The following is a 27,456-nucleotide window of genomic DNA, read 5'->3' as shown; positions in this document are numbered from 1 at the left end:
CGGAAATGCTGCGGGAGATGTGCTACGCCGGGCATACATATACAGATATACAGGTTAATCACAAATGATAATTGTGAGCATAAAGCTCTGCATAAAGCAAATTCAACTTTTTTGGCTCTTAATTTAACTGTTATGTTTATTCTGGATTTCATGCCAACATACTGTTTCGTTCGGCCTTCACAGCCGTTTGGTGTAAAATACCATGCAAAATAAAATCCAGATGAGTTTGTATACTTTCTGTCCTTAACCTAAAGTGTTTACTAACTGCATACCATCATGACATCATTGCCTGTTCTGTTGCAGCTCGCGCTATTGTTCAGAACATGCCAGAGCCGACTCGATCAGGGAAAGGTGACAGGAGTCACACGCAGCAGCTTTCTCATGCCTTTCTCTTTTTCTCTTTCTCTCTCGACTCGCAGACGCCATCAAAAACAGGATGTTAATGCTAGACGGAATGCCTGCAGTCCGAGTCAAAGCGGAACCTCTGGAATCGAAGCGAGGGGTAAGAACAGTTGTTTTTCATACAGTTTCAACCCTACCACATCACCGTACCACTTCTTCACCCCTAACTTCCACTGATACCCCCCTAATTACTCCCAGGCACTGAGGAGGAATGGTGTGTGTGCGTGTGTGGAACAGGCCCGATGGAGCGTAGGGCTGTGGAGAGGCACAGCTGGAGCAGGAATGCTCCCAGGGCAAGCAGTCAGGGCCAGCGCAGCCAGGGCAGCCATTTTGGCAGGGATAAAGCACAGATGTAGGGCCACTACTGTTCAGAAACATTCTCTGCCTCTTCTCTTTTTTTATTATTATTTCATCATATGTTGCTTGCCTAAGTGCTCATGTCTACGGTTATGCGATCACACCTCAGATTGACTATTAAATATATACAGCCTGGGAACAAATTAAGAGACCACTCCAGTTTTGCCTTTATTGTGTCATTGCCTTTATTTTTATCTTGACTAGTTTTTCCCATTTTAATGATATAAATGCACATTTAAAAAAACATATTTTCATTTGGAACTTTCACAGAATGAAACAAAAAAGATATTTTTACTTACAGAAAGTACAGAAAATCTGAAAATCATTTTGGGGGGCTCTCTTAGTTTTTCCATAGAGTGCATTCACAGTATAATTTAAATAACATATCTGTATTATCATTTTGCCCTTAGCTCAAAATGTGTAGCTTGGCATAGAACGTTTTGTGCCATGAAAGTACATTGAAATTGATTATAAGCACTGTTCTGAGAACTGTTCACTAATAATTACTTAATTAATGTAAAAAAATGTCATAACACATACTGTAAGCAAGTATGAATAGACATTGATATTAATGCACTGTTTCTCTTTGAAAAAGTTAGTACTACTGTAAATAGGTCCTTTTGAGAGCCAAGAACATCCACAATACCTCGCTTGCTTCCTGCAAAAGGCTAAAAAAAAACTATTTATCCATATGTGTTGAAATACTGCCAAGCGGCAGGAAGTGAGCAACGTACACAATGCATGTTTGAAGTGCATACCATCGTTCAGAAATGGCCGACATCTACATGGCCCCTTTCCGAAACCGTGCTGAGAGTGGTTTGCTCTAGTTAATGCCCTTACTAAGGCCTACAAAAATAGACACAGTTTGAAAGTTTTACAGTTTAACACTGGTATGGACCACTAAAATGTGTCGTCAGCCTTTTTCTAGCGAAAATAATTTTAATGTGATATATACCCCTATAACATTATAAAAGTTATCTGTCATAAATTAAGATTTTGCTCTCCTGCTTTAAGATCTCATGCAGGAATAAGGCTATAGTCATCAGAGCGAAGGTGGAAACTGCACCATTGAAAGCAACACAAGTGGGGTTTGGAAACATTTGTTTATTTCAGTTGAAAATGATGTTCAGACAAGGAAAGGGATCAGCATGCAAACAAAAGGTTTCCAGTTTTCGCACGCCAACACAAAGCCTTTGATTTGTTTGTGGGTTTACCTTTTATTTCGTGTGAAAGGAGGTTGTGTGCGCTACATTTACCGTAGTTTACAGTTTCCTTTCTCAACACACTAGATCGTAATGACCTGTAAAGCCTAATAGATACCATCAAAATAATCACAAGGGGTCGTTCTTTATTATTTGCTATTTTAAAGACTGCATTTGAGAAAAATAATGAAACCAGTAATCCAAGTCTAAACTGAATACAGTGTAAAGAGAGCAGATGAGCTCTGTTTGAGGAGAATGTAAGTCTCAAAGGGGCAACAAAGCCTGAGGCTACAGTGGCCGCGGGCGCCGCTCCCCACAATGTCCTATATACATGCACACCAACAAAGAAACATATGCAATATAAAGCCGCTTAAGCATACCCTGAAGGGTACATAACAGAATTCAATAGAATGAGAGTTCATCACAGAGGAAATGTTGCCCTGCTGCTGTTGCGTTGTGTGCCTTTTGCTAAGAAAGACATGAGAACTCATACAGTAGGTAATACAGAGGCAGGTTTTGTCTTCTTATAATTGAGATGCTGATTGGTCATTAAGGGCACCTCCCATTTCTTTCATACAACCCTCATTAGACGGTTGCTGATTGCATGCTATGCAAATAGACATTCACTCGTTGGGTTTGATTAGTACGCCGTCTGTGCAGCTGTGCAGCATTTTTGTACACTAATGTACAAAATTCACTGAACAGAAGGATGCAAATGACCTTACTTTACATTTCTTAAAGGAACAATACACCCAAAACAAATATTGACATCAGTTACTGACCTTCATATCAATCCCAAATCATATGACTTTTGATTTATATTGTAGAATGTCTGAGTTGTTTTGAGGCTATACGGTTCATTTTTGGGTAAACTATTCCATACAAAATGCCAGGCTTCCAATTGGCAAACAAAATAAATATCTGATGTTTCTAAACCATATAGTCCCACCAGTCGTTTCAGTAAAACCGTGACTTAATAGCCATTAAAGCATTGTTGTCAGCACTGTCACACTTGCACAGAAGGGTCCCTTTTGTTCAGAAAATACTGCTGTTCTCACCCTGCCCATTCACTTCAGTAATGTCCCTGACCTTAAGGCCATGTTTCCTGACCTGTGACAATGACCTTTGACTCCTGAATGAACTGACCTGGGCGTTTCGGGTCCCGTCAGCATATTTAATGGGCTGCCATTTGTTTGTTTTTGGATTCAGACGCAGTTTTATTGTACTGTGTGCTGCTGAATCATGGGTTGGTAACACATGTGGTCACGTTTCTGTAGTATAAATACCGTGAGCTCATGGGAGAAAGAGCTTTGCCACAGGCACACTTAGCCCGCATTACGGTAACATAAGGAAATGTGAGCATATAAACAAAGTGGAGCTTTGGTTCTCTAGCTGACCGTTTATCACATCTGCCGGTGCAATCCGAGAACTCTTTCTTTTGGTTTAATGAGCTGCTCTGTCATGATTAGCCGCCTGCTCAGGAGTCATCATTATACTGTTTGCTTTCACTGCAGTGAGCAACTCTTCATCCACTAGTTCCAACAAATGTTCTCATGCGGATGACGGTGTGCTGTTTGAGGTGACAATTCACCCTGTGTTTTAACCTGTCTGATTTGAAAGCTATGCTGCAAGTAGTATAGAAACAATGAATCGCCAGTGTACACCTTACATTAAATTTGAGACGCAAGCAGTCAGATTAAAAACCTACAGACTTTTAGTTTCTCAAAAAAATACTTTCTACTTACTTTATTTAAACAATTCCTTTTGTTTTAACACCCTTGTATTTAGTCTGTTAAACTGATTAAAACAGTAATGCTTTGGCTCATATATGATTTAAGGTTAAAAAACGCTGTATTTTTATGTTTGTATCTCCTCTATGCCCCGCCTCTCTGAAACGCGCAGATTTTTTACAAAGCTCATCGCTCTGAAAACACATTCGAATGGACATTATTTGGACATGGTTGTTTACGTTTACTCAGTTCAGTTTTGTTCATCATACATTAAGTATTTGGGTACTGATAACATATTTCTGTTGTGTGGAACCACTGTACATAGTTTAAAGTATATTTTTTCTTTTCAAGATTTGCAATAATGTCATGTATTCTGTGTCTGCATATTATAAAACTGTTAAATCCTGTCCTTGATTCTGATTGGTCAGTAGCTGTGTTTTATTCACGTTATAACTGCAGCATCCCAAGCAACGTCAATTAAACCATCTGTATCGCAAAAAGTCGGACAGGTACTATTTTTTCCAGCAGAAAGAATGCTTTTAGTGTTTTGAACTCATGAAAGTTGCACTGATACATACTTTTTTACTTTAATATTTGTTGTATGTTTCAACTATTTTATGAAAAGCAATAAGGTACTCGAGGCTAGTACATCCACTTTGCATTTTATTCACAAAGAGCACAGCCTCTTGTACTGTATTGCTTACTGTACATTCACTGTATTTGATAATTTTCATGTTTTCATGATACATATGTCTATACTGTATATACAGCCCTGCCCTAGAAACCCAATAGAAACCACAGAAATTCTAAGGGTTTTCATTTAAATACCATTATTAACCATTAGCTTCTTCCATTAAAACCATTACAAAATTCTTGTATTGTGTTTTTGGCATTATTCCAGTAGGATTTAATGGTTCCCGTCTACCAGATAGCACCCCACCAATAGAATCTCTTATATCTCTTAATATCTTATATACAGTATATTTTTACTGTCTGTTTGTTTTAGGGCTGTCAACTTTAGTCGTTTAGTCGACTAATCGGTCGATGCCGTCTTGGTCGACTGACATTCTCATTGGTCGACCAGTTGCCTATTTTTTTTAGCCTATGTTTCATCCCCAACTTTAAATACTTTAATTTCGGCTATTTTGTAACAGCGCCACAGTTTAGTGCACCACGTTGAACACTCGGGAACCACGTGTGGCTGCATGGCTGCATGGCTGCACTGCTGCGTGATTGTGACGTCACTATAGACCAAGGACAGAGCTCCTCACTTTGCAGTTAAAAAAATCACTTAATTTTCAAAGAATTGTATTATTATTATAGTTTTATGTATTATTGATGTCTTTTCGTTGTTGTTTTATAAATGTTCTATGACGATTGTTTAATAAATGTTCAATCAAAATGCAAAACATCGCGTCATTTTTTTTTTTTTTTTTTTTTTTTTTTTAGTCGACTGATCGCTGCGCAGGACAGGACTTTGGTCGACTAAGCATTTCTTTGGTTGACTACAGCCCTAGTTTGTTTTACATCACTTACTTGACTATATCTACGCTACCATATTGTTTGTGTGTATTTGAGTGTGTTCTCCTTGGTAAAAGTACACCAGAAACACTAGCTGTCTAGCCAGAACAGGTCAAGAGATCCGGACCACGTGGTGTTTTTGCATCAGTGAAGGACAGATCGAGTAAAAACTGTAGCCAGTAGAGATAAACCGCTGTTCTGAATAAGAAGAAACAGAAAAATCACAACCCTGTATACAAATCCTCTTTGTTCAGTGTCACAATCCTGCAGGGCTGCTCCAAGTTTAAAATGGGCCACAACTCCTCAGAGTAGTTCTGCACTTAAACAGTCTTTCCTTTTTGTTTTGTGTTTGTTTCTCACAGTTACCCAAAGTGCACACTTATCCTGATATGGAGGCCATGCCAATTCTTATCAGCAAAGTGAAGGCGGAACCTCCAGAAGACCTGCTCTCTTCTGACCAGTTCCAGACCCAGACAGAGCCTGTGGACCTGTCTATTAACAAAGCACGGACGTCATCTCCTTCACATAATACGTCACCCGTTTCCTCAGCTTTCTCTCCGTCCTCTTCTTCATCGTCACCTTCACCATCCGTTATTACCTCCGTCTCCTCGGGAATGCCCTCCGTGCTGACACCTGTGCCCTTGGTGGGATCTTCTCATGGAGTTAGGGGCCAGCAATTTTTACACATCATTCACCCCGTCCCCCCCTCAAGCCCCAGTAAACTACCCAGCCAGGTGCACCGTATCCCTGTGGTGGTGCAGTCACTGCCCTTTATGTATACCACAGCAGTACGCTCCCCCTCCAGCCTCAACTCCACCATCATGTTCCCTCTGCTGGATGAGGCCAAGTGTCAGGGGAAAGGTGAGAATCTCTTCCCGGATTACTTGCTTATTGCCATAATTGCTTTATGTAAAAAAAGTTATATCATGTATTAGAAATGACCTTTACCTTTAAAGAGCATGTTTCGTGCAGATTCATTTGTATGGACTTGGCGTAGTTTTTCCTCATCATTATCTGTACATTATTTATTTTTAATCAAGTTCTTAATATATTATCAACTTGAATATTATGATGTTTTTATTAGGGCTGTTATTATTAGTCACCCTTTATGTTTGTGACTAGGTTTTGAAAATTATCTTATGCTAACCAATATAAAATAATAAAAAGTGCTTGTCAACTTTGACAACCCAGTATTTAATCATTGAAAAGTTCAGTGTATTAACCATTTCCTGTAAAACAGTGAATTTGGACATCCGAGGTGACATAATACAAATTATATTTAGATATAAATGTATATATATATATATGTATATATGTAAGTATTTGTTGTGTATACATAAAAATATACACAACACACCCACACACATATACTATATAAACACAAACCTTTGTTTAGGAATCGATTAATAATTTCAACAGCGCTAGATAACATTATTGTATTTTTTTATGCTGGTTATAGCTTTGAGTTGATGAAAATAGTCGTTAGCCCATAGGTTGGAGGTTTCCAAGTGGGATTAATTTAACAGTTTAACAAAAGCCACAAACCTACTCGATCACCTCTAGATGAAGTAGTTTATTTTATCCTGCCCCAAAGGGAACATTGAATCCTTATGAAACTGAGATCTCAGGAGAAAATCCGGAATGAACAGAAATGAAACCTCAGAGTCGTCTGTTCATTCACATCTGTTTTAGGAAAACACTGGCTTCAGACACCAGACAGCATTACTTAGTCGTTCTTCACAGAATAGCACTGCAATACTCATAATCACAAGCAGATATGAGGATGATTGTCCTCAGCTGCCTATGCACTAGTGTTAGGCCATATGCACTGTGTGTCAGGCTGTCCGTACTGTCTGAATGAGCATTTGAAGGGCACCCTCCAGGTTAAGCACACCAAATAACGTAAAAACTTAGCGATAAAAAGTCAATAAAACAAACTTTTATCCTGCTGTGCATTGTTTTATAGTGGGATGAAAGCACTTCCTTCTTTAAAGCTTTAAAGTCCAAGACAGAGTTGTAGACAGTTTTCAGGCTCCTGCCACATGCCCAAATCAGAAGCACACATCTCGCGTGGTGCCTTCCCAAACCCTCAACCGCTGGACCTGCTGTTTAGTGTTGGTTTCCTGTAGGGCAAGTTTTAAAGCTCTGGCACCGATCCATGATGCTCTGGGTGTTGCTACCAAACGGTGTTCAGCCCTAGCGAAGGGCATAAGGGAACTGTTTGTTACTAGCCTTTTAATTGTTTATCTGGCTTTATATGGGAAGGTTGTCGGTCCCAAATGGTTGGGCAGGGCTGGGTCCTGCAAGATGGATTTAAGTACTGGTTGTCTCTCTCAGCTGGAGGGGAGGAAAGAGAGGAAAAAAAAGGTTTGCATAATGGGGTGGGGCGGATATCGAAGATGGGTGGCAGCTCGAGCAGTCGGCACATAGCAACACGGACTCCACCCAGAAAGCACTGAAGCAGCACAGAGGAAATGGGGTCAGGCCTGGGTGGGGTCCACACAGGGTAGCACACTTTGATATGCTTGTGTGATATGAGATATATGCTGGTCTGTTACATTACTCCTACCATAATAGTTTGACTGTTAGACTGTTGCATTCACATACTTCAAGTATGTAAATAACCATAATCTGAAGTGCAGCTGTAGACTGCAATGTTTAAATACATGTAAAAAAAAATAACTGCACAGATATGTCTTTGTCAGTGTCAGCTGGAAACACAATGGACACTGCACACTTTCACTCTCGTACAGGTTGCCAGGGGGAGGTGGAAAGGGGGCGTGCCCTTTTCCATAGCTCTGTCTCTGGTTACCATGGAAACAGGCTATGGCTGGAAACAACAGGAGAACGAAATCGTGGGGTTTGCTTCACTACCTCTTGTGAACTCTGCTTTTGTCATACTGTAGCCTTTAAACAGACATTTTCTAGGTATATCTAGATCAACTGTGGGACGAATGAAAGTATAATAGTAGAGGGGGTTTTATTAAGGTTGGTTATCTTTCTTGCTATGCGCAAAATGAAAGTAGAACAGTATTTATAACTCATGACACATTCGTATTACATATATATAAATAAAAAAAATGTAGTAAAAATTGACAGTTCTTTGTCAAGTTAATAAAATGCATAGAAAGAGAATTGTAGGTCTGTTTATGCGTGTAATCGAGTGCCTGAGTACAGTTTGCTTTAAATGAGCAATTCCATGCAAATGTTAACCTTACCATGAATAAATCAAGGTTTTGTGTAAACCATACTGACATATTTGAGTTTTTTTAATGATTTTTTATAGTCAAGTGCAATTGTCACATCCATAACTGAGAAAGGTCACATCCGTAACATGGTTTTTCACTTATAAATGCACACAGGAAAATATGAAGAGGTATGCCTTCTTCATTTGTTGGTTACTATTGCGTCTAGTTTGTGCATTTTAATACACACAATTCCTACTATATGTTGTAGTAACATGCTTCCTAAGTATGTTGTCTGCCAGAAGCGTGTGTCCTTTTTCTGTCCCATCCATGCATGTTTCCCTTTTTTATATAATAGTTCAAGTGTATAGTATAGTGTCTGGACTCTATCATCATGGGTTAAGAAAAAATAAACAGATGCTTTAATATATTGGCAATGCGTTCTCTGAGAATTCATATTTCAAGCGACTTCAAATGTCAGATCCAGAACGCTGGAATTGCTATACAGTATGCAGAAGTTAGTCTTGTGAATTGTTTTGGGTTACTCCACATGCATATCTGGAATTGATTTTCGTCTCCGCTGAGTGGACGGAATAGAGGAGGAGAGAGAGTCTTCAGACTCTTGTAAAGAATCCAGTTAGTCTTTCATTGAAATCTTCATCACTTCTGCAGAGTGTTTCCGGCACTCTGGAGTGAATGTTACGACCGCACTTGCACCAGATATAGACACAGCAGGAATTAACATATTTTGTGCTTAAGTTAGACATCACATGCCTTTTATGTTACTTTTAAAGCAATACGATTAAACTGGAACTATCATAATATCATCAAAGACGGTTTAAGAAACATAATTAATAGGTCTAAAGTAAACCAGCGAATGTGATGTTCCTCCTTGTGGTTCTTAACTGGAGGGTTATTCAACAGGCATGTCCACCACCCTGCAGATAAAGGCCAAGTGACAGCATAGCGGTGGTGTCTTTAGATGGTCTATGGGTGGAGAAATGTGTGATAGTGTTAATCACCTGGGCTGGTGACATACCCAGAGGACAAAGTGCCCTAGGCTGGCTGGGAGACAGCATGTGTATCTCTGATCAGGGATCAGGACTGACAAGACTGCTGAGAGAGCAGCAAATTAGAACCATAGCCCTTCAGCTCAGGCTAACCTCAAGAGGAGGAATGTTGGTCTTTTTCTGTAGAAAATGACATGCAGGAATCAGATATTTGTGTTTTACTGGAATTCTGATACAAAGGTGTGACTTATTAAAAACATATTAGATGATAAAAAGTACATATTGTTTTGTACATACTTGTACATACGCAAACAGACACGCCACAGTTGAATCATCCGTTATTTAGATAATTTCATTTTTTTGCACATCACATGCGGCACACAATAACACAGCAAGAGATACTGTTCGTTCTCAGCTTCAAGTGAAATCTCATTGGTTCAAAATCCTCCTCCACAAAGCTCCACAAAGTTGTCATTTTGCACATTGAAATGTTCGGTGTGGACAGAAATCATAAAAAATGTGAAAAATGACATGATGCTAGAAATGAGCTGTTTGCTGTTGTGCCTGGTTTAAGGGAAAGTTCACCCAAAATCTTCATTTACTCACCCTCAAGTTGTTCCAAATATGTATAATTTCCTTCTTCTGATGAACACCTAGAAAGATATTTGGAAGAATGCTTGTGAACAAACAGTTCTCGGTCACAATTCACTACCATAGTAGGAAAAATTGCTCATAAATGTCTTTGTTCTGTTGAACACAAAAGAAGATATTTTGAAGAACGTAGGAAAGAAAACTGTTGTGGGGAACTTTTGACTACCATTGTAATATATTTATTTATTTTTGGATGAGCTGTCCCTTTTTCATTCCTGTGCACTGATTACAATACTGTATACATTACTGTTAAAGTCATGTGGCTTATGTGAGCTCATAAATGGGATTGAGGTTCGAGAATGACCCGGGACCGTATGCATAGCATAGTTATGCAACTAACCTACGCTTTTCTTGTCCCCTGCGGCAGCACAAACAGGCCCCAATGGTCTGTCGCCAAGACCAATCAAAAGCGACAGTGATGATGACGACCTGCCAAACGTGACCTTGGACAGTGTTAATGAAACAGGATCCACAGCGCTGTCTATAGCACGAGCCGTACAAGAGTGAGTATTCTCGACACACGCTCTCAGAACCTACAGCACTGCACTACTGTACATATGACACGCATAACACTGAAAATCTTATTTGGAGAACTTTGAGATTGTTAAATTGACAGCCGATGAAGATCGTACTTTGTTTTTTAGACTAAGTCAAGCCGAGAGCAAGGTGCTAACACCACAAAGGTCATGGGTTTGATTCAGAGAGTACGGACATGCTGATAAGAGATGATAATATACTTTAAAAACACTGTGAGTTGCTTTGGGTAAACGTGTCGACCAAATGAGCAAATGCAAATGTAACCTTTTATCGCAAGGCTTTTTTGCAAAAGCAACAAGGTTCTTTAAGGGTACGTTCGGTTAAATACCAGCTCTTTTGTCTCTGGTAACATTAGCTGTCATCTTCTCTTCCTGGCGTCACAAACACCATGTGTCCTCCCTCAGATGAGGTAGTCTTCCCATTAAAGACAGTGACATGATCAAAACCAGAAGATCCTCTCTGCACGCTCAAGCCCGCAGGCTGTAAAATAAAAACGAAACAAGTAAGGTCTTCTCCCAAACACCCAGACTTTTCCATGAGCCAGCCCCCTACCAGCGCTGTCCTCCGCTTGTTGTTTAGGCAAAGGGTTTGGAAAGTATTTCAGGATTCCTCTGTATGTCAGAGTTGCCGGACTGACACGGTGTAAATGTTTCGCTTTGCTGTGAGCACGTAGGGGACGAGTGGAGCTGGGACTTTGCCCTCCAGCGCACTAATAACCCAAAACACACTTTAACCAGGTTTACAGGAATTTAGTTATGGGGAGAGCTGCTTTTGGCATTTTACACAGAGAGAGAAAGAGAGAGAGAGAGAGAGAGAGAGAGAGAGAGAGAAAGAGAGCTGTGCAGCTGTGTTCATTCTGGCATGTAAAATAAGATAACGCTGTGTCCATTGTAGCCACAAGAAAAACACGGATAGTAAGCAGATCGAGCGGATGGGACCAATTTTTATCACATCAAAGAAGTGTTTGGTGAAGAATATTGTTGTTAAATTGGGTCACTGTTTCACAATAATTGAAATGACGATGCTATGCACTTTTAGAAAGACAAGCCAGAATATTATAGGGATGGTTTACCTTCAAAATTAAGTGTCTGTCATTATTTACAGGCCCTCTTGTCATTCTAAACCTGTATGACTTTCTTTCATCAGCAGAACACAAAAAAAGATATTTTGAAAAACGTTGGTAACAGAAAAACCATTGGTCACCATTGACTTGCATTGGTTTTGTGTCCATACAGTAGAAGTCAATGGGGACCAACGGTTTTTGGTTACCAACATTTTTCACAACATCCAATTTTCTGAGAAAGAAAGAAAACCATACAACAGGGTGAGAAAATTATGACAGTATTTTCATTTTGAAGGTGAATTACAGACCAGAAACGGAGTGTCCAACTTTGGAAATAACATCCTGTCATTTTGCCCTGGGGTGCATTTGTGGAGACGCAGAGGTTGGCCGGGCCACTGCAGCAGGGCCCCTCGGGACTAAAATAACCCCCTCAGCTCAAAGAGTCCGAAATGAGTCTGTCTCCACTATAAGACCATCCTCAACACCAGACAAGCCAATTTAAGAGAGCGATAACTGCCAGCTTTGCGCTAATTGAAATGTCCACGTGGCTAGAGATGGCATAAAGCCACTCTATTCCACAGACCAGATGCCATTATCAGCAGCCATTTGTTTCAAGTTAAGTGGTTGATATCGGTTTCAGAGAGCGTATACCTGAAAACAACCTATAGCTTTCACACCTCTGATAAATGTGTTGAAAGTGTTCTTTGGCCTCCACAGTATCTAGAAATCCCTGAGGAAAGGAGACTGAACTATTGTTAGAGTAGCCCCTTGAGATCACAGGGCTATTCGGTCAAACAAATTTTCAGTCACAGAAACACTCTATGTTCTTGTATTACAGCAGCGGTAGTAACAAACCTCAGTGCTTGAGTAGCTAGCTGTTTAGCAAGAAGCTCTTGTGTTTGTGCATTTGAGTAGTTATTCCCTCAGTGTTGGTGCTCATAGGTACACTTGCCGGGTTCAGACACTTGCCGTAATCTTGGGGAATAACTTCCCCTAACTTATTTCACAATTCGTAATTAGGTGGCTAATTCGAATGAGTTAATGTAATTATTCGCTTGTTACAACCATATATGAAAGGTCATACCGTTTCTGGGTCTAAATGCTCTATTAGATGCCATAGGCAAACAACAACAAATGGTGATATACTCTGATGGTTTGCTTTACAACTGTCAAAAAACATGATGCTTACCTTTATCTCCATAGTTTATACTGTGAGTTAATAAACGTTTCGCGTAAATGTGTGATATGAATAAATAGTGCTCGTATTAACAGCTGTTTAAATAGTCCCTTCAATTGAAATGAGTGGAGGCTCTGACCCGGAAACAGTATTCCTTACGTTACGACTAACCCTAACCTTACGTTAGAAAAAGCAATGGTGAAGCCCCTCCCTTAAACCTAACCATCACTTTTTCAAAGACAAATCAAACAAAAAATTTACAAATAACAACAACCAAATTAGCCAACCTCGTAAAATAGTTACAAATATCCGTGAGATTGTGTTGGTTTTAGACATGAGGTGAAATGTCTCAGGAAAACTTGATCAAGTCTGTAAAACCCCTGCTTGTGTATGTTTAGCAGTGTGTTCCAGAGAGAACCACAAGCAGAAATACTTTGAGATGAGACAAACAGAGCAAGAGATTAATTTGTCCTGATTTGAAACACATTTCAGATCTGTTTCCACACACAAAACCACTAAGACATGATGACAGTTCAATTTTTTTTAAATCAATTTCCCAGCTCTGTGTGAGGAGGTGCTCAAATTTATGAAATCCACAGTTCAACCATATAAATAGAGGGAAAATATGCAACTGTAAAAAGTATATACATTATACAGTATAGCTCGAAATAGGGTTTCATCTTTTAAAGTTTCTTCCCAGCGGCTCACATAGATTCAACAATAATCTGCAATCGCTCTTCAAAAATGTCTGAAGATCTACTATCAAACTGAAATAGACCCTCAATTGGTAATGGTTTGATAAATAAACCATCCACACTTCATTTCTTTTTCATATGAGGAATCATGCAGTGTTTATTTTTGCTGATATCCGATATTTTCACAATCTAATTTGGCGTCAGTCTGATGTTTAGTAAATTGGTCGTGGCACAAGGAGACAGATCCTCCATCCCGCTAAAGAGACAAAGTATCTGAACCTGTCAAGTCAATCTGTTTATTCACTGTTATATTCCATGACTCAGACTACTGTATTGTTATTTATAAGAGTGACGCCCCCCTCGAAATATATCAGATTGTAAACATCCTGTGAGAGTTCTCCACTGAAAGTCTTTCCATTGTAAATCCTGTCACTCCCTTCACGCCCCCCGACTCCCTCCGAGCGCTCCTTCCCCTCCCTGTTTTATCTCACCACCAACTTTCATGCTCACATGAGCGCTTTCTCTCTCTCTTTCTCTCTCTTTCTTTCTGACTACTGCACTCTCTTGTAACATCTCTTTGAGAAAAAAAGAAGCAGTTTTGGCTCATTGCCTTTTTCTCTGCTTCTCTTTGTATCCACTTCTCGATTTCACTTCTCCCCTCCTGTGAGTCTCCCTCGCTCTCTCTTTTACTCCCCCCGTTTGCTCCAGGCAGTCAGGCTCATTTCTGACACATTGGCTCATTTCCGCTAGGCCTTCGTTTGGCAGCATACCAACACCAACAGGTGATCCCAGGGGCGGGAGAAACAGGAAGTGGGCTGCGTGTGGTGGAGACGGTTCACTGGAGGGGTTGTCTGGCCCCGCCCCCTCGACCCTCAGTGCTGGGCCCGGCCCATGCCAGTCGGCAACGTGGGGGACACAGAGCTCTTATTACCTTAGAAGGGAAGGGGAGCGAGGATAATCTAGTTTAAAAACACTCCTCTCTCTTAACCTATGAAAGAAAATGAAAGCTTCAACCTTCTTCTCTCTTTTACTTTCAGACACATGCACACAAAAACAAATCCTCTTAATGAGAGTCAGTTTTACAATTTTGGGTATTTTTTGTCTTGAAACCAAACCCATCTGCGATTTGAGTTATGATTTTCCAAGAGTAATCATAACAGACCGCATGTTAATGCTGTGGGGTTTGTGCGTTTGATCCTTTAGTACGATTTAATATTGAATTGAGTTGACTGGTTTGATTATACGCTTTCTTACACGCTAACCACACAATTTATAGACTCAAATTCTAAAACTAATTTAAATCACACTGGTCTGCACAAATGATGAAGTGCTTTGTAAGATAAAGTTCTAATGCTTCTGGCTCCTGACTGTTTTTGCTTCATCGTCAAAATGAATCAGTCTTACAGCGCCATCTAGTGACATATTATGTATAGCACACTCGCGAAAGTAAGTTGATGTCTATTCGTTGCCATGGTGTTTTTATTAGAATTACAGATTTGTTGTGATTTAAAGAAAACAAAAGATCGGAATGCTATTCTGTTCTACAGCAGTTGCTGATATATAATGTACTAATGTGAAAGAGTTAGGATGAACAGGTTTTGGTTCATGCATTTTTTTTGAAAACCAGACATTGAGTTTGTTTTGAATTCCACAAATTGAATGTAATCCTTTTATTATGCGCATAATACAAAACAAACACATTAAGTGTAAAAACATGCATTGTTTAAAAATAGGTAATATGTGTAAAAATCTATTTATTAAATTTAAGTATATTAAGTAAGTATATAATAATAAATGCTTTATAATGTTGTGAAGTGATATTTTGAAAAACACCTAGGATTTCAGTCTTATGATAGTTTTCTGTCATGTTACCACATGATGGCAGCAGTGAGCTGCAACTGTACTGTGAGCAAAGTTAAGTATTTGCTTGATGTATATACAACTTCTCATGTTTTCCTCAGCTCCATGTCTCCATTCAGTATTGAGAGCATTCGACGACCACAGCCATCTGAATCTCCAGATTCCAAGAAGAGACGCATACACAGATGTGATTTCGCAGGATGTAATAAAGTTTATACCAAGAGCTCCCATTTAAAGGCACACCGGCGGACGCACACAGGTTAGTTAACAGTCAAATGTGATGTATAGACACATCTTCATTCTTATGTTTTATCCCATGCTTGTTAACCAGTCTTGTCACCTCTCAGAACTTTAATTATTCATTTCTCTTATATTTCCAATAACTGTTGCATCTGTTTCATGTACTTATAAATGGCCCATTATCTTCACCAGGTGAGAAGCCATACAAGTGCACCTGGGACGGCTGCACGTGGAAGTTTGCCCGCTCAGATGAATTAACGCGGCATTATCGGAAACACACGGGCGTCAAACCCTTCAAATGCGGGGACTGCGACCGAAGCTTCTCGCGCTCTGACCATCTGGCCCTGCACCGCCGCAGACACATGCTGGTCTGATCTGGGTCTCTTCAACAATTCACACCTACTTACACACACACAAGGAGAGCTGGGTCTCCCCCAATATCGTTCAGCTGGGCTGGACTGCACAGACATGGCCATCCCTGCCTGAGAGAGAAATACACGAACAGTGTGATAGGAGCTCAACGTGGTCCATTCAGGAAGAGAGGAGGCTCATCTACAGGCAGCCTGTCGTCTTGAAATGTGGAGTCCTGGATGTCCTTGTCTCAAGTGCCGCTTGAGCGTCATGTCTGTTTAAAAGAATTCTTCACTTATACAAATGTTTTTTTTTCCGGTTTGTCTTTCTGACTCATCCTAGTGTTCTTTTTTAAGAAATCTACAATGTGAAAAAATACCGAACAGATTGGATGTACTTGTTTATCTGGTCTGAAAGTCGGCCAGGTGCTGGCCAGGATCACATAGGAGGCAAATGGAGAGATCGACCACGAAAAGTATTGTTGCACAATTTTTGCATTTACCTTTTTGTGGAAAATCATCAATCAGGAAGATCGAAGAAGGATCAAGCGGTTGTGATGATGGATGAGAGAGGCCAGTGATTCAGAAGCAAGAAGAACAGAAATGATAATCTACAGGTCAACACACCAGCGAATGACACAAACAACATATCAACATTTTGATATATGCTCATTTTATCTTCAACTGCCCCTCGAAACACTTCATTTCTGAATGAAACAAAGTATTATGTTAACAGAGCTAAGATTAGTCAATCCGGGTGATACGTGTCTGCTCGGACAGGTAATGCACGGCAGAAGAGCAATATTCTGAATTCCTGGAGGGAGAGCTGGCCTGGTCCACTTCTCTGTGCTCATATCAGGTGGCTTTGAAACATGGACAAGACGAACGATTTATGTCAGTGCCACTTTTTTTCTATAATTCAAATGCCTCTTCTATTTATAGTGGTAACTTTATACAGAATGCAGAGGAAGTGTTTTGAAGGGTAGCCTATCTTTCCAGGATTGATTTTGGAATATGAAGCTTAGAGTATCTCAAATGCAAGTGTTAAGGGTCAGTAACAGCTTTGCCCAAATGTAAGAAACTGGCTCAGTAAGTTCAGCAAATATCCTTTCAAAGTTTGGCAAACATCGGCAAATCGCTTGACTGCAACTGGTCTGTCGGTAAAAGCGTAAAACCGAATTGTCCATTCCCAAAGTGACCAGTAGAGAGCAGTCAGTGGTATGAGTTTCTCTGTTATTGTTTGGTGTATTCCATATTTTCTTTATTTCCAATCTCCTTTATGCATTCAAGCTCCCTTGTTGGAGTACCGTGTTGGAAAGGTTTAAAGAGATTAAATGATCTACTGAGCCATATTCATTAATTCGTAATTAAAATCTGTACTAATCTATTTATACAACATACACTACATAAACAAGATATGTCAAAGAAGCAATACCACACACTTGTGAATACAGTTTATACTTTTGCATACTGAAATGAAGCCGGTGTATGTTTAATGGTGTGTTGGTTGTATTTGCGCTTTTTACACAAGCTTTCTTCTGCCGTTATGGTCCATAAGCACTTTTAAGTGGTTACTAAAAGCCACCACGATCACTTTTCATATGACTAGACGTTACCAGATTTAAAGCCACTTTACAGTCTGCCTGTGCATGGCTGACAAAATCTGCATCCTTTTTGTCATCAACAAAAGGAAATTTCAGTTAAATATAGTGAAATGCCAACATCTGTTGGATCAGTTTGTCCATTAGAGATATAACACGACCAATTTGTTTCTTTCTATTCTGAATAACTACAAAGTACCATGTTGTATGTTCCTCAGTATGTATTTGTGTATTCTGTTGTATATGGGCTTGAACATAACACAAGCACCTTGTTTCTATGAAGTAATTATTTTAAAATAGACATGACATTAATCTCCAATGTATCTTATCATATTTTGTATTTGAGGTGTGATGTGAGGCACTTCATCTGCATATGACTATTTTCTGTACAAAAAATACTTTAAAAAATGTTGTAATATATGTGGAAGTGAAAAGATATTGCTCAGTTTTACAGGCTGTACATACCTATTAAAATAGGGCTTTTTTAAAATACAAGGGATAATCTTTATACATATGCGGATATTTCTGAGACGCTGTTTTGGGTTAAAACAATAAAGTGTTCAGCTGCGCTGTGTGTGAGAATGCGGAAGGCTATGTCGTCTATAACGCACACCTACAGTAGTTGCATGCTTATTCTTTTTTTTTACAATAAAATCAAATGCACATCACAGTATTCAGGCAGTGTTGCCTCCGTACAGTACTTTTAGCATTATTTCAGTGTTTTGTACTGACTGTAAAATGTGATTTAAGCGTGAACCCAATGAAACAAGTCTCCCCTGCACAGTATTCAAGAGTCATTACCAACAAATTTACAAATATGTTTTTTTTACCACTTAGGCTTCTTTTCAAGTTTAAATGACTCCCCTCTTCTATGGCATTTTTGCATGATTTTTGTGGCATAATTTTGTAAAGGCAAACAGGGTCAAAGTTATGCAATAATATGAGTGCCTAGTGTTATCAACCTTGTTATACGGGAAGTGTGTGCACAAGTACTAAAAACACACAGTGTTCTACAAAGAAGAGCACATCAAGTTGCCTAAATACCCAAACAAAAATATTTTCTTTTCAAATGCACTGAGCCTTTTGTACCATTCTGAAGGTGAAGCTGTGAATTCCCAGTGTTTGCTGAACATTCTGTGTGTGTCTCCTATGGACGCTGCGTTAGATTTGTATGGTATTACTCCCCTGCTTAACAGGAATCTATTTTACCTCTGATTTACAAAGACACGTGAACGTATTCTTCAGTTTCCACAGAGCAGTTCCAGGAACTCTATGTTAAAACACTGGCGGTACAGCATTAGTTCTTTATAATTCCTCTGTGAACAACATTGTTCCCTCACAAGTCTCTGTAAAATATTGATTTACCTTCTGTATTTACTTTAGAATCAGTATATTTACTCCATTGCTTTGATTTGCTGATATTCTGTAATGATCTTTCTTGTATTTATGTATAGTGTGTGTATTGTAAATATATTCAGAGATTTTTTTGGGTTTTACTGTAAAGTTGTGATATTTTACCCTGCTACGCTTTAAAGGGAGTCCCTTTACATTCAATCCTATGTCACGTCCCAATCGTTACAAAGTGTGTTCAGTTTTATTTCGGTTCTTCAGCAGTCGTCTGATTATTCTGTGCTTTTCGCTATTCTCTGTATTTTCATTTTCCAGAAGATTGAGCTGTGAATTGAGGTTACACATTATACTTGTTTGATGATCTAATCGGAGGCATGGAAGTTAATAAAATTGAATTTTGTATGGAATATGAATCTGCATTATCATTATTTCCATGAATCTCACTGTACATCATAGACATTTCAAATGGTTCCCAAAATCAATGGTCTGCAGGTCTGCTGTAGAAAAGGGGTGTGGTCTCATAACAGAAACCACCCACCTGGGGTCAAGTGGCTCATTCAGGTGTACCTGTGGCTTATGGCTCAAGCACACTGATGATGCAAATAAAAGTAGCCTACATAGAAATCCAAAACCTGACGAATGGCCTAGTTTATAAACAATTTAGTATAAATAAAACATGCAAGATGTAAATGAGGGAAAATACAGTCCTAGAGTGATTCTTATAAAGCGAAATAACATGTTTGTTCCCTTAAGAGTATAAGAAGCATCACATCGACAAATAAGTGCTTTCAGCAAATGGCATTCACTTAAGAGGATCACAGCTAAATTACTGTTTGATCCATATTCTCATCTGCAAAGATCATCTAAATGTCAGGTCAAATAGGGAATTAAAGTATTGTTCCTTTCCATGAAAGAAAATAAATGAGTTCGCTATTGACATAAGGCATTTCAAAGAAACATAAAGGGCGTGGGCTTCATGATAACAATCTTCCTCTGAGACAAACCAGTGTGGGTGATTTTGGTCATGTTTAACAAAGATTACATTACATAAAGAAACGCAAATTACTAAACTTACTACCTGGCAAACATCAATAATCTCATAGCATCCCCTTTTTTTGATCAGCCAGTGTTCTCAATGAGGTGTAATGTGCATTCTTAGCAGTAAGGAATCAGGTTAAATCTCTGCTGTCGAGTCAAAGAACGTAAAAAAGTTTTATTGCCAAATAATTTGCATTTAGGTACTTGGCAGACGCTTTATCCAGTAAAGCTGTTATTTGTGCATCCTTAAGATCAAGGATTGAAACCATGACATTTACTAATGATTATAATTGGCACATGTTATAGTAGCCTAGTACTGAAAATATCCTTATGTCATCTATTGACAATTTTGGTAAATCACATCCATCTAGCCATTTTGTGAACAGTTTTCCCTATGTATTTATATTTTCAATGTTGGTATGTAGCATGGTCTGTTGCTGTCTGAGATCTAATTCACTATATTCTATGATACATACTATATCAATCAAAACAATGCATTGTGGAATATTTCTGTGTCATGGTCTGTAAAGCTACTGTCATTGAGCAATCTGCATACATACAAGATCATTATAGTATCAGTTTTCAAGCAAAATCAGTTTTTATCTTTAGGACATTTGACATCTCGCACTACTGTAGCAACCGTATTCATTAAATCCAGTTACCCTTTAACACACCACACCTACATCAATCAGATGTGACCTGGCCTGAGGACATCACATGTGACCGGGCACAAGACACTCCAGTTTTACCTGACAGACCAACGTTTACCGTGTGCATCATTTAATGCCTCTTAAGAATCTTAATTACAATGATGTGTTCATCTGTACTTATCAGGAAATTATAGCTATTAGTGGGTGTGTTACCTCATTTTAATCTTAAACAGTTTAAACTTAAACTTTAAATTACACCCATTAAACTTCTTTTTTAGTATTAATCACAAAATGGAGAACTTCGCTACAATTTGTATACATGTCTTATCTTGACTAGAACTGTGCCTTCTTACACACTTCCAAGCCGACCGTACAAACACTGTGAATCATAGCATGATGTTACCACAAACTCCATATGTCTCAAATCTATATTGCTTCTATTTCAAAAACAACATCAGCTCATCGTCTGTAATGAGCTCCTTCTGTTACGCAGTGTCTACAAAAATTAGGCCGAACACATTATCCTCGTAATGAAAAATAAAAGGTTTTATGAGGCCACACATACAGATGAAACGCACACCGTACGCCAAACAAAGTAATGTAAACAACCAACTGCTGGATTGTTCGCCATAATGCAGCCACCAGTAGTTCCAACAAAGATTTCTAAAACCACTTCCCCGTAACCCGGCGCACTTTTCATGTGAGCGTGAGTTACGTTTTATGAAACAGAAACAAATCTGTGCAAAATAAATAAATGTCAGAGGAAAATATACATTAAAGCTATCATTTATCCCAAACAAATGCATAGTAAGGAAAACAAACTAAGAACTATGGAAGTAATCGATATCTGAACTGTCCCAATGTCAGAAAGAAATACAGCATCTGTACCACTTATTGCATTTCAGGAAAATACAGAAGACAGCACAAAGGAGTTCAATCCAACTTCAGATTGTGCTCTTTTATACAGTTATCTATCAACTCATGCTTCGAAACACTTTGGATTGAATCCAACTCTTTGGTGCTCTGATGCTACTTTTCAAATTACTTTGTGGTTCCGGCAGGTATTTTTGAAGCTTTGTTAATAGTTAAGTGCTTGTGAACTCGCGTTTGTGCCTCGCATTGCCGTTCCCGCTCTGGGTTTGGCTCTACAATCCATATTATACAGTATAATTTACCTTGTGACACAACTGAGAGCGTAAAAGAGGAGTAAAATTACCCACATTGTACATGTTCACATGGCACCTCAATTTTACAAGGTAAAAAAAGGCACAATTAAAAGTAGTTACGTCATAAATAATGACCTTGAAGTATGAAGACAAACAAATCAACAAAAGAATGTCTCAACAGGCAGATGAGCAAAGTTCTCATCAATTAGCTGGTTTTGTGACTACAGGAGCCGTGCCGGCGGCAAGGTTTGGTCCTGTTGTACCTGATGAACTGCCAAAACCCAAGATTAACCAACACACCCAAATCCTAATTAGAATCATCAACAGAGGTCCTGATAGCCCTCCCGCAGCACCGTCAGAACAACCAGACCGGCGCCTCTAGTTCTGGTGTCTTTTCATGTGGAGGGCCAGGTGGTCCGATCGGGAGAAGCAACGGCTGCATACGGCGCACTGGAAAGGTTTGGCCCCCGTGTGCTTCCTGAAGTGGCGCGTGAGCTCGTCGGAACGGGCGAACCGCCAGTCGCACCCCTCCCACGAGCACTTGTATGGCTTTTCGCCTGCAATAGAACACATGCCAATAAAGTGTTATGGAGGACAACATCTCTGTAAACATTACATGTCTCTTAAGCAAGAATCACAGGTATGCACGGCACTATAACATTTAGGGATGACGTATTGGATTGAAAAAGTGGGCGCTACAGGAACAAGTTTGAAACACTTCTTGGAAAGACATTAATCATAATCCTATACTGTACTAGAGAACAATGTGATGTTATATTTGTTAACAAAACTCTTACCCGTGTGAGTCCGTAAATGGGCCTTCAAATGTGAGGACTTGGTGTAGACCTTCTTACAGCCTGATGGGGGAGAATATAATATTAGATGTCGTCATAACCGTTACTATTGAAGTGTTTTCTATCACCTTTACATTAAGATTTGCTTAATCTGACTGATATGGGAAGGTCAGATGTCAAGGTCTCTTGATATCAGATCATCGGAATATCAGCATTTATTATTGGCATTTTTTAGCATCATGTCAAGTTTATACCAAAACTTCTGTCAACATTTAAAACCTATAAATGTCTCTTTCTTCTGTGCGACACAAAAGAAGATATTTTGAGAAATGTATTTGTGGATTGGTGTCTACACATAGGAAGTCGATGGGGGCCAATATTGTTTGGTAACCAAATTTCTTCAAAATATCTTCTTTTGCGTTCTGCAGAATAAAGAAAGTCATACAGGTTTGGAATGAGCAATAATAAAATAATTTTCATTTTTTGGATGAACTATCCCCACAAAACAAGCAGTTCCATCAACTCGAAGTAGCTCACCTGGTACGTCACAGTGATGTATTCTTCTTTTGTCGAGATCGGGATTGTTCCTGCGGTTATACTGGGCAGGACATACTTGTGTTTGGACCGATGGAGCTGGGCCTGGGCTTAGACCTGCCATTTTTGAAGCTATGCTGACAGCATACGATGGAGGTGGCGATAGGTTCTGTATGAGTTCTTTCCTCCTGTCTGGGCTGCCGGGTTCAGAATTTGGAGGGGAGGGTGGTAGATACGATGCTCTCTTCTGAGGATGCTGCTGGCCCACCTGGGCAGGTAGAGGGTATCCGGCATTGCCCATATTGCAAAGCGATCTCGCTGTATGAATATGATTGGGTGGTGGATGAATATTATTATACATTGACATCTGTGGGCAAACGACATTGTGGGAATCCGTGCAAGAGTGGGGTCCAGACACACTGGGGTCAAGCTCAGAATTCAAGAGCTGAAACAAGGGGACATCAGGGAATTCGAGAGACTGCGTTTCGTGCTTGATATAAACGTTGTTTCCGGTTTCCGAAGCCGGGCTGTAGGTGTACTCTTGGTGGGCCACAGCAGGCGCAACAGCACCATGGCAACCGGAGTAGTTGAAAGACGAATGCAGAGGTTCCGTCTTGATCTGTGGCACCGTGGACCTCACAGGTCGGCACATGCCAGTCCGTAGGTAGGTGACATCAGGTAAGAAAACATTCATGTTGATGCTGTATGGCGTGCCTTGGTCCATCATTAGGGAATTGTCTTGACAAAACTTCTTATGGTCTGTCAACTTCTGGAAGTGTGGTGGCAGGTATCCATCCATGTCGTGTTTGATCTGAGAAACAGAAACAAAACTAGATTTTGAATCACGGCAAAAACAACAATCAGTGCTAAAGATAAAACAAGTTCATCCACCTACATCTGAGAATACTGGAAGTGTGACAATAAGCCTACGCTTCCTATAACAATACAGAAATTCAATGGAAGCTAAGGAATGCGACTCCTTTATTTTGTTCAGTTTACTATAACACTTGAATGTACACGTTTACCACATTCTTAAACTGAGAAATGAATGTAAACACACAGTACTGTCTAAAATGGGTTTAGCTTAGCTGTGTTTTACCTTTTTTGTGTGTATTTTTCAGTTTTTCGTATTTTCTCCTGTAAAGCTGCTTTGGAACAATGCATATTGTGAAAAGCACTATATAAATAGAATTGAATTGAGTTGAATTTAGGGTAACAACTATAGTTAAATAAACAGGCTTGTTGATACCTTGTAACCAAGAAGGAAACCCCATGGAAACTCTCACTACCTGTGCCATCCATAAACTAAGACTCTCTCTCTCTCTCTCTCTCTCTCTCTCTCATCCATAAACTAGGAAATACTCCATCTGAATTTAGAGCCTACAGCTGCTCTGCTGTTATGGAGTTTTGAGATTAAGGTCAGTGCAGAGTTCAGCACAATTCATCCAGCATGTCCAACATTTCCAAACACCATATTCTCCAAATCATCTCTAAACCCTGACATAAACATACCCCTATAAATACACACATTTACCCATCAAACCCGTATCTGAGAACACGGCTATTAAAACGCAGGCTGTGCAGCGATCTGTTTCACATCAAAGCATAAATAAAACACACATGCGGAAAGCAGCGTTAAAGATATCGCATGCCTTATGTAGATTCACTGTACCATGTGATGCTTTGATGGAGTGTCATTAAATCCACTGTGATCGTCTTCTCTTAATGGCTGTTGTGTATTATTCTGGCCGTGGACGGCTCAACAAAGCGTTGCCCGTAAGCGCGTGTCCGCCGCTGAAATCAACTGGAGATCACGTCATTCAATATGCCGCAAATGAGAACGACGCGCCATACGACTGGAGACCTCGAGCGCTTTAACCGTTTGACAAGACAAATTACGCAACCTCTTCGTTTCAATGCCTCAAAGCGGGGCGGGGCTTTATCATCGTACATTTAATAATTCAACCAAACAGGTTCTCGGTAGCTTTAATGTGTGAGAGAGAAACATGGGAATACAAATAGAGTGATACTCATAAAAATATTCAAGTCGAATGAATGGTATTACGTTCAATCTCATGTGTTTGGTTGCCAAGCGGGTCAGATGAGCATTACTATATATGTCCTCCTGTAGGTAATAAACGAGATTCCTTTGAATACAGTATGAAATTCCAGGGAATGGGTTAAATCATATTTATGCCTCTCTCTCTCTCTCTCTCTCTCTCTCTCTCTCTCTCTCTCTCTCTCTCTCTCCCTTGGGCCATATGCTGGTATGCAAAACTGCTTGACTGCACTGCAGCTGCCTGTGTGGATTGCGTGTTCCATGCCAACATGCTAGAAGAAGTGTTGAAGTAGGCAAAGTTGCTGCCAGGGTCAAATGTAAGAAATGTTTCGATTAATATAGCACAAGATCAGAAAAGATCTCACGGAATGCCTCGCCACGCTTCGATCCCCACTTTATAAGATTGTCATTCCATACAAATTTGGTTTGATCTCGATTCATGAAAACAGATATGCTATGAAAATGTACAGCAGCAAAATATGGAAGCATAACAGGCTTGTTTGCTTGACTCTCTTTGAATGGCCGTGGCAGGTTCCATGTCTAAGTTCAATGAAAAACGTTTATTTCTACCCTTCAAAATTTGACTTATTAGCAAAGATGTGCCTGAAATTCAGCTTCATTTTATTCCGAAAGGAAATTAATGTTGCGATAAGTAAAATGTATGCGCAGCATATCGAATGAATTGTGATGTCAAAATAAAGGCCATTCCCATCATTCATATTTGAACGTACATTGTGTTGATTCGCAGAAGCTTTTGAAAACCAAACACAGGCTTTTTCAGGAAAACAAAGGCACATGTCAAACAGGTTTAGAGATTTCGGGGACTTTTGGTTCGGAGACCAAACAAACCAATGAAGAAAAAAAATGTGTCTGGACCTCTAAAACTATTCTTTACAAATCACCATCTGATTATTAAGACTTAATAATCTGGCAAGTTTTCTTCCCAGTTAAATCGTGATTGCAATGCAAAGATTTATTTTAGAAGTACTGATGTGGCATATGTTGCATTGTACAGAGACCTGACTTTCATGTCACACACATTTACACATTTAGTCATTTAGCAGACGCTTATCCAAAGCGACTTACAAAGACGTCTAATGTCTGTAACACTAAGAACCAATATGCATAGCCCAATTTTCAAACGCATTGTTGTGTTGTCATACACAGTTGTCTGATTTGTGACATTGTTTAAAAATAAAGTTGTATGTACTCACATTTTATCAAAATGCAGTGCACTAAATATAGTTATGTACTGAAAGAGCATCAAAGACAGGCATCTTCTTTTGCTCATTGGAGAATTTGAGGATCACAGCAGTCAGCGAGCATTTGTTGATTTTGGCAAATGGAAATCCACGCATGAATGCGAACAATTGTAAGGCATAAGAGTATGCCTTACAAATGCATGGTAGATTTGACAAAAGGCAGAGAATGAGTTTGGACACATTTCTTTACACAATTTTCAAATAGTCCATTCTCAAAATGTATCATTTACAGGTGAAGATAACATATCATGCATGCTCTTTATTAAATATGTTTTTTTCTAATGGGATTGTGTTTGTCAGTGATCGCATATGAATTCTGCAGCAGCGAGTCAATATTGAAAATGTTTAGCTTTAGAGGGTGTGGTGTGTGAGGAAACTCACATTGTCAGAGGGATTAGAGGTAGGCTTTATAAAAGAGCTAGTTAAGATTACATAAGAGCTAGTTAAGATCACATTTAATGCACGATGACATATGCAGAGAATTACTTTATTCAGATCAAACTTTATGTGTTTATCTGGCCTATAAATAGTGTAGCACACAGAGAGAAAAGGTTTCTGCTAAAGGAATAAATGTAAATGTATTAGAAAGGATAGAGAGAGATAAGTGTGTGATTTAAGATACACCAGTGCACTTGGGAATTTTAAGGACTTCTAGGAAATGTAGATGAAATGTGAAAAGTGTTGCGAGAGTAGTTAGCATCACTGAGGCATCTTCTCCAGCTCCACTTTGGCTAAGATATCAGGTCCATTCTTGATAGTGTTTGTCTTCATGTGTTTTATTCTTGTGTTGACTTTTAAATAAACATTATGAAGCATTTTTATCATAACATCTTAGACTTTACTTGTATCAAAAAGCATGTACTGTATTTAACGCATTATTTTTCAACAAATTGTCAGTAAAAGAAAGTGATTTTCAGTAAACCAAGAATCTCGTTTTAAGGTTGACAAATTTAATTTAGGTTAACCCAAATAGATTATGGAATTATAGCTGTTTACAAACACCAGTAGATTGTTTGGTCTAG

At 39.3% G+C, this 27,456-nt stretch overlaps 2 protein-coding genes across 3 annotated transcripts; one reads left to right on the top strand and one right to left on the bottom strand.

The window, feature by feature from the left end:
- Positions 1-381: 381 nt before the first annotated feature.
- Positions 382-19,336, top strand: klf12b (Kruppel like factor 12b; the record flags this gene model as incomplete). Its single annotated transcript, XM_079464061.1, is given in 6 exon segments — positions 382-405; positions 407-502; positions 5,575-6,073; positions 10,426-10,561; positions 15,492-15,649; positions 15,823-19,336. Coding segments are annotated over 6 exon segments (1,095 nt in total). The 3' UTR covers positions 16,005-19,336.
- A 779-nt stretch (positions 19,337-20,115) lies between these two features.
- klf5b (Kruppel like factor 5b) lies at positions 20,116-25,044 on the bottom strand. Of its 2 annotated transcripts, XM_079464151.1 has the most exons (5): positions 24,363-24,783; positions 24,213-24,258; positions 23,117-23,924; positions 22,583-22,642; positions 20,116-22,342 (listed from the first exon to the last, which is right to left on the bottom strand). In XM_079464151.1, exons 3-5 carry the CDS (start codon positions 23,910-23,912, stop codon positions 22,164-22,166), a joined length of 1,035 nt encoding a protein of 344 aa, XP_079320277.1. In that variant the 5' UTR covers positions 23,913-23,924; positions 24,213-24,258; positions 24,363-24,783; the 3' UTR covers positions 20,116-22,163. The 2 variants fall into 2 exon arrangements, with proteins under 2 accessions (XP_079320277.1, XP_079320276.1); XM_079464150.1 differs by lacking the exons at positions 24,213-24,258; positions 24,363-24,783 and adding an exon at positions 24,786-25,044.
- Positions 25,045-27,456: the final 2,412 nt, after the last annotated feature.

Source organism: Barbatula barbatula, assembly GCF_947034865.1.
Source record: "Barbatula barbatula genome assembly, chromosome: 9".
NCBI classification, from domain to species: Eukaryota; Metazoa; Chordata; class Actinopteri; order Cypriniformes; family Nemacheilidae; genus Barbatula; species Barbatula barbatula.
Note: the sequence above shows the minus strand (reverse complement) of the source record. Positions and strands in the feature narration are given on the sequence as shown.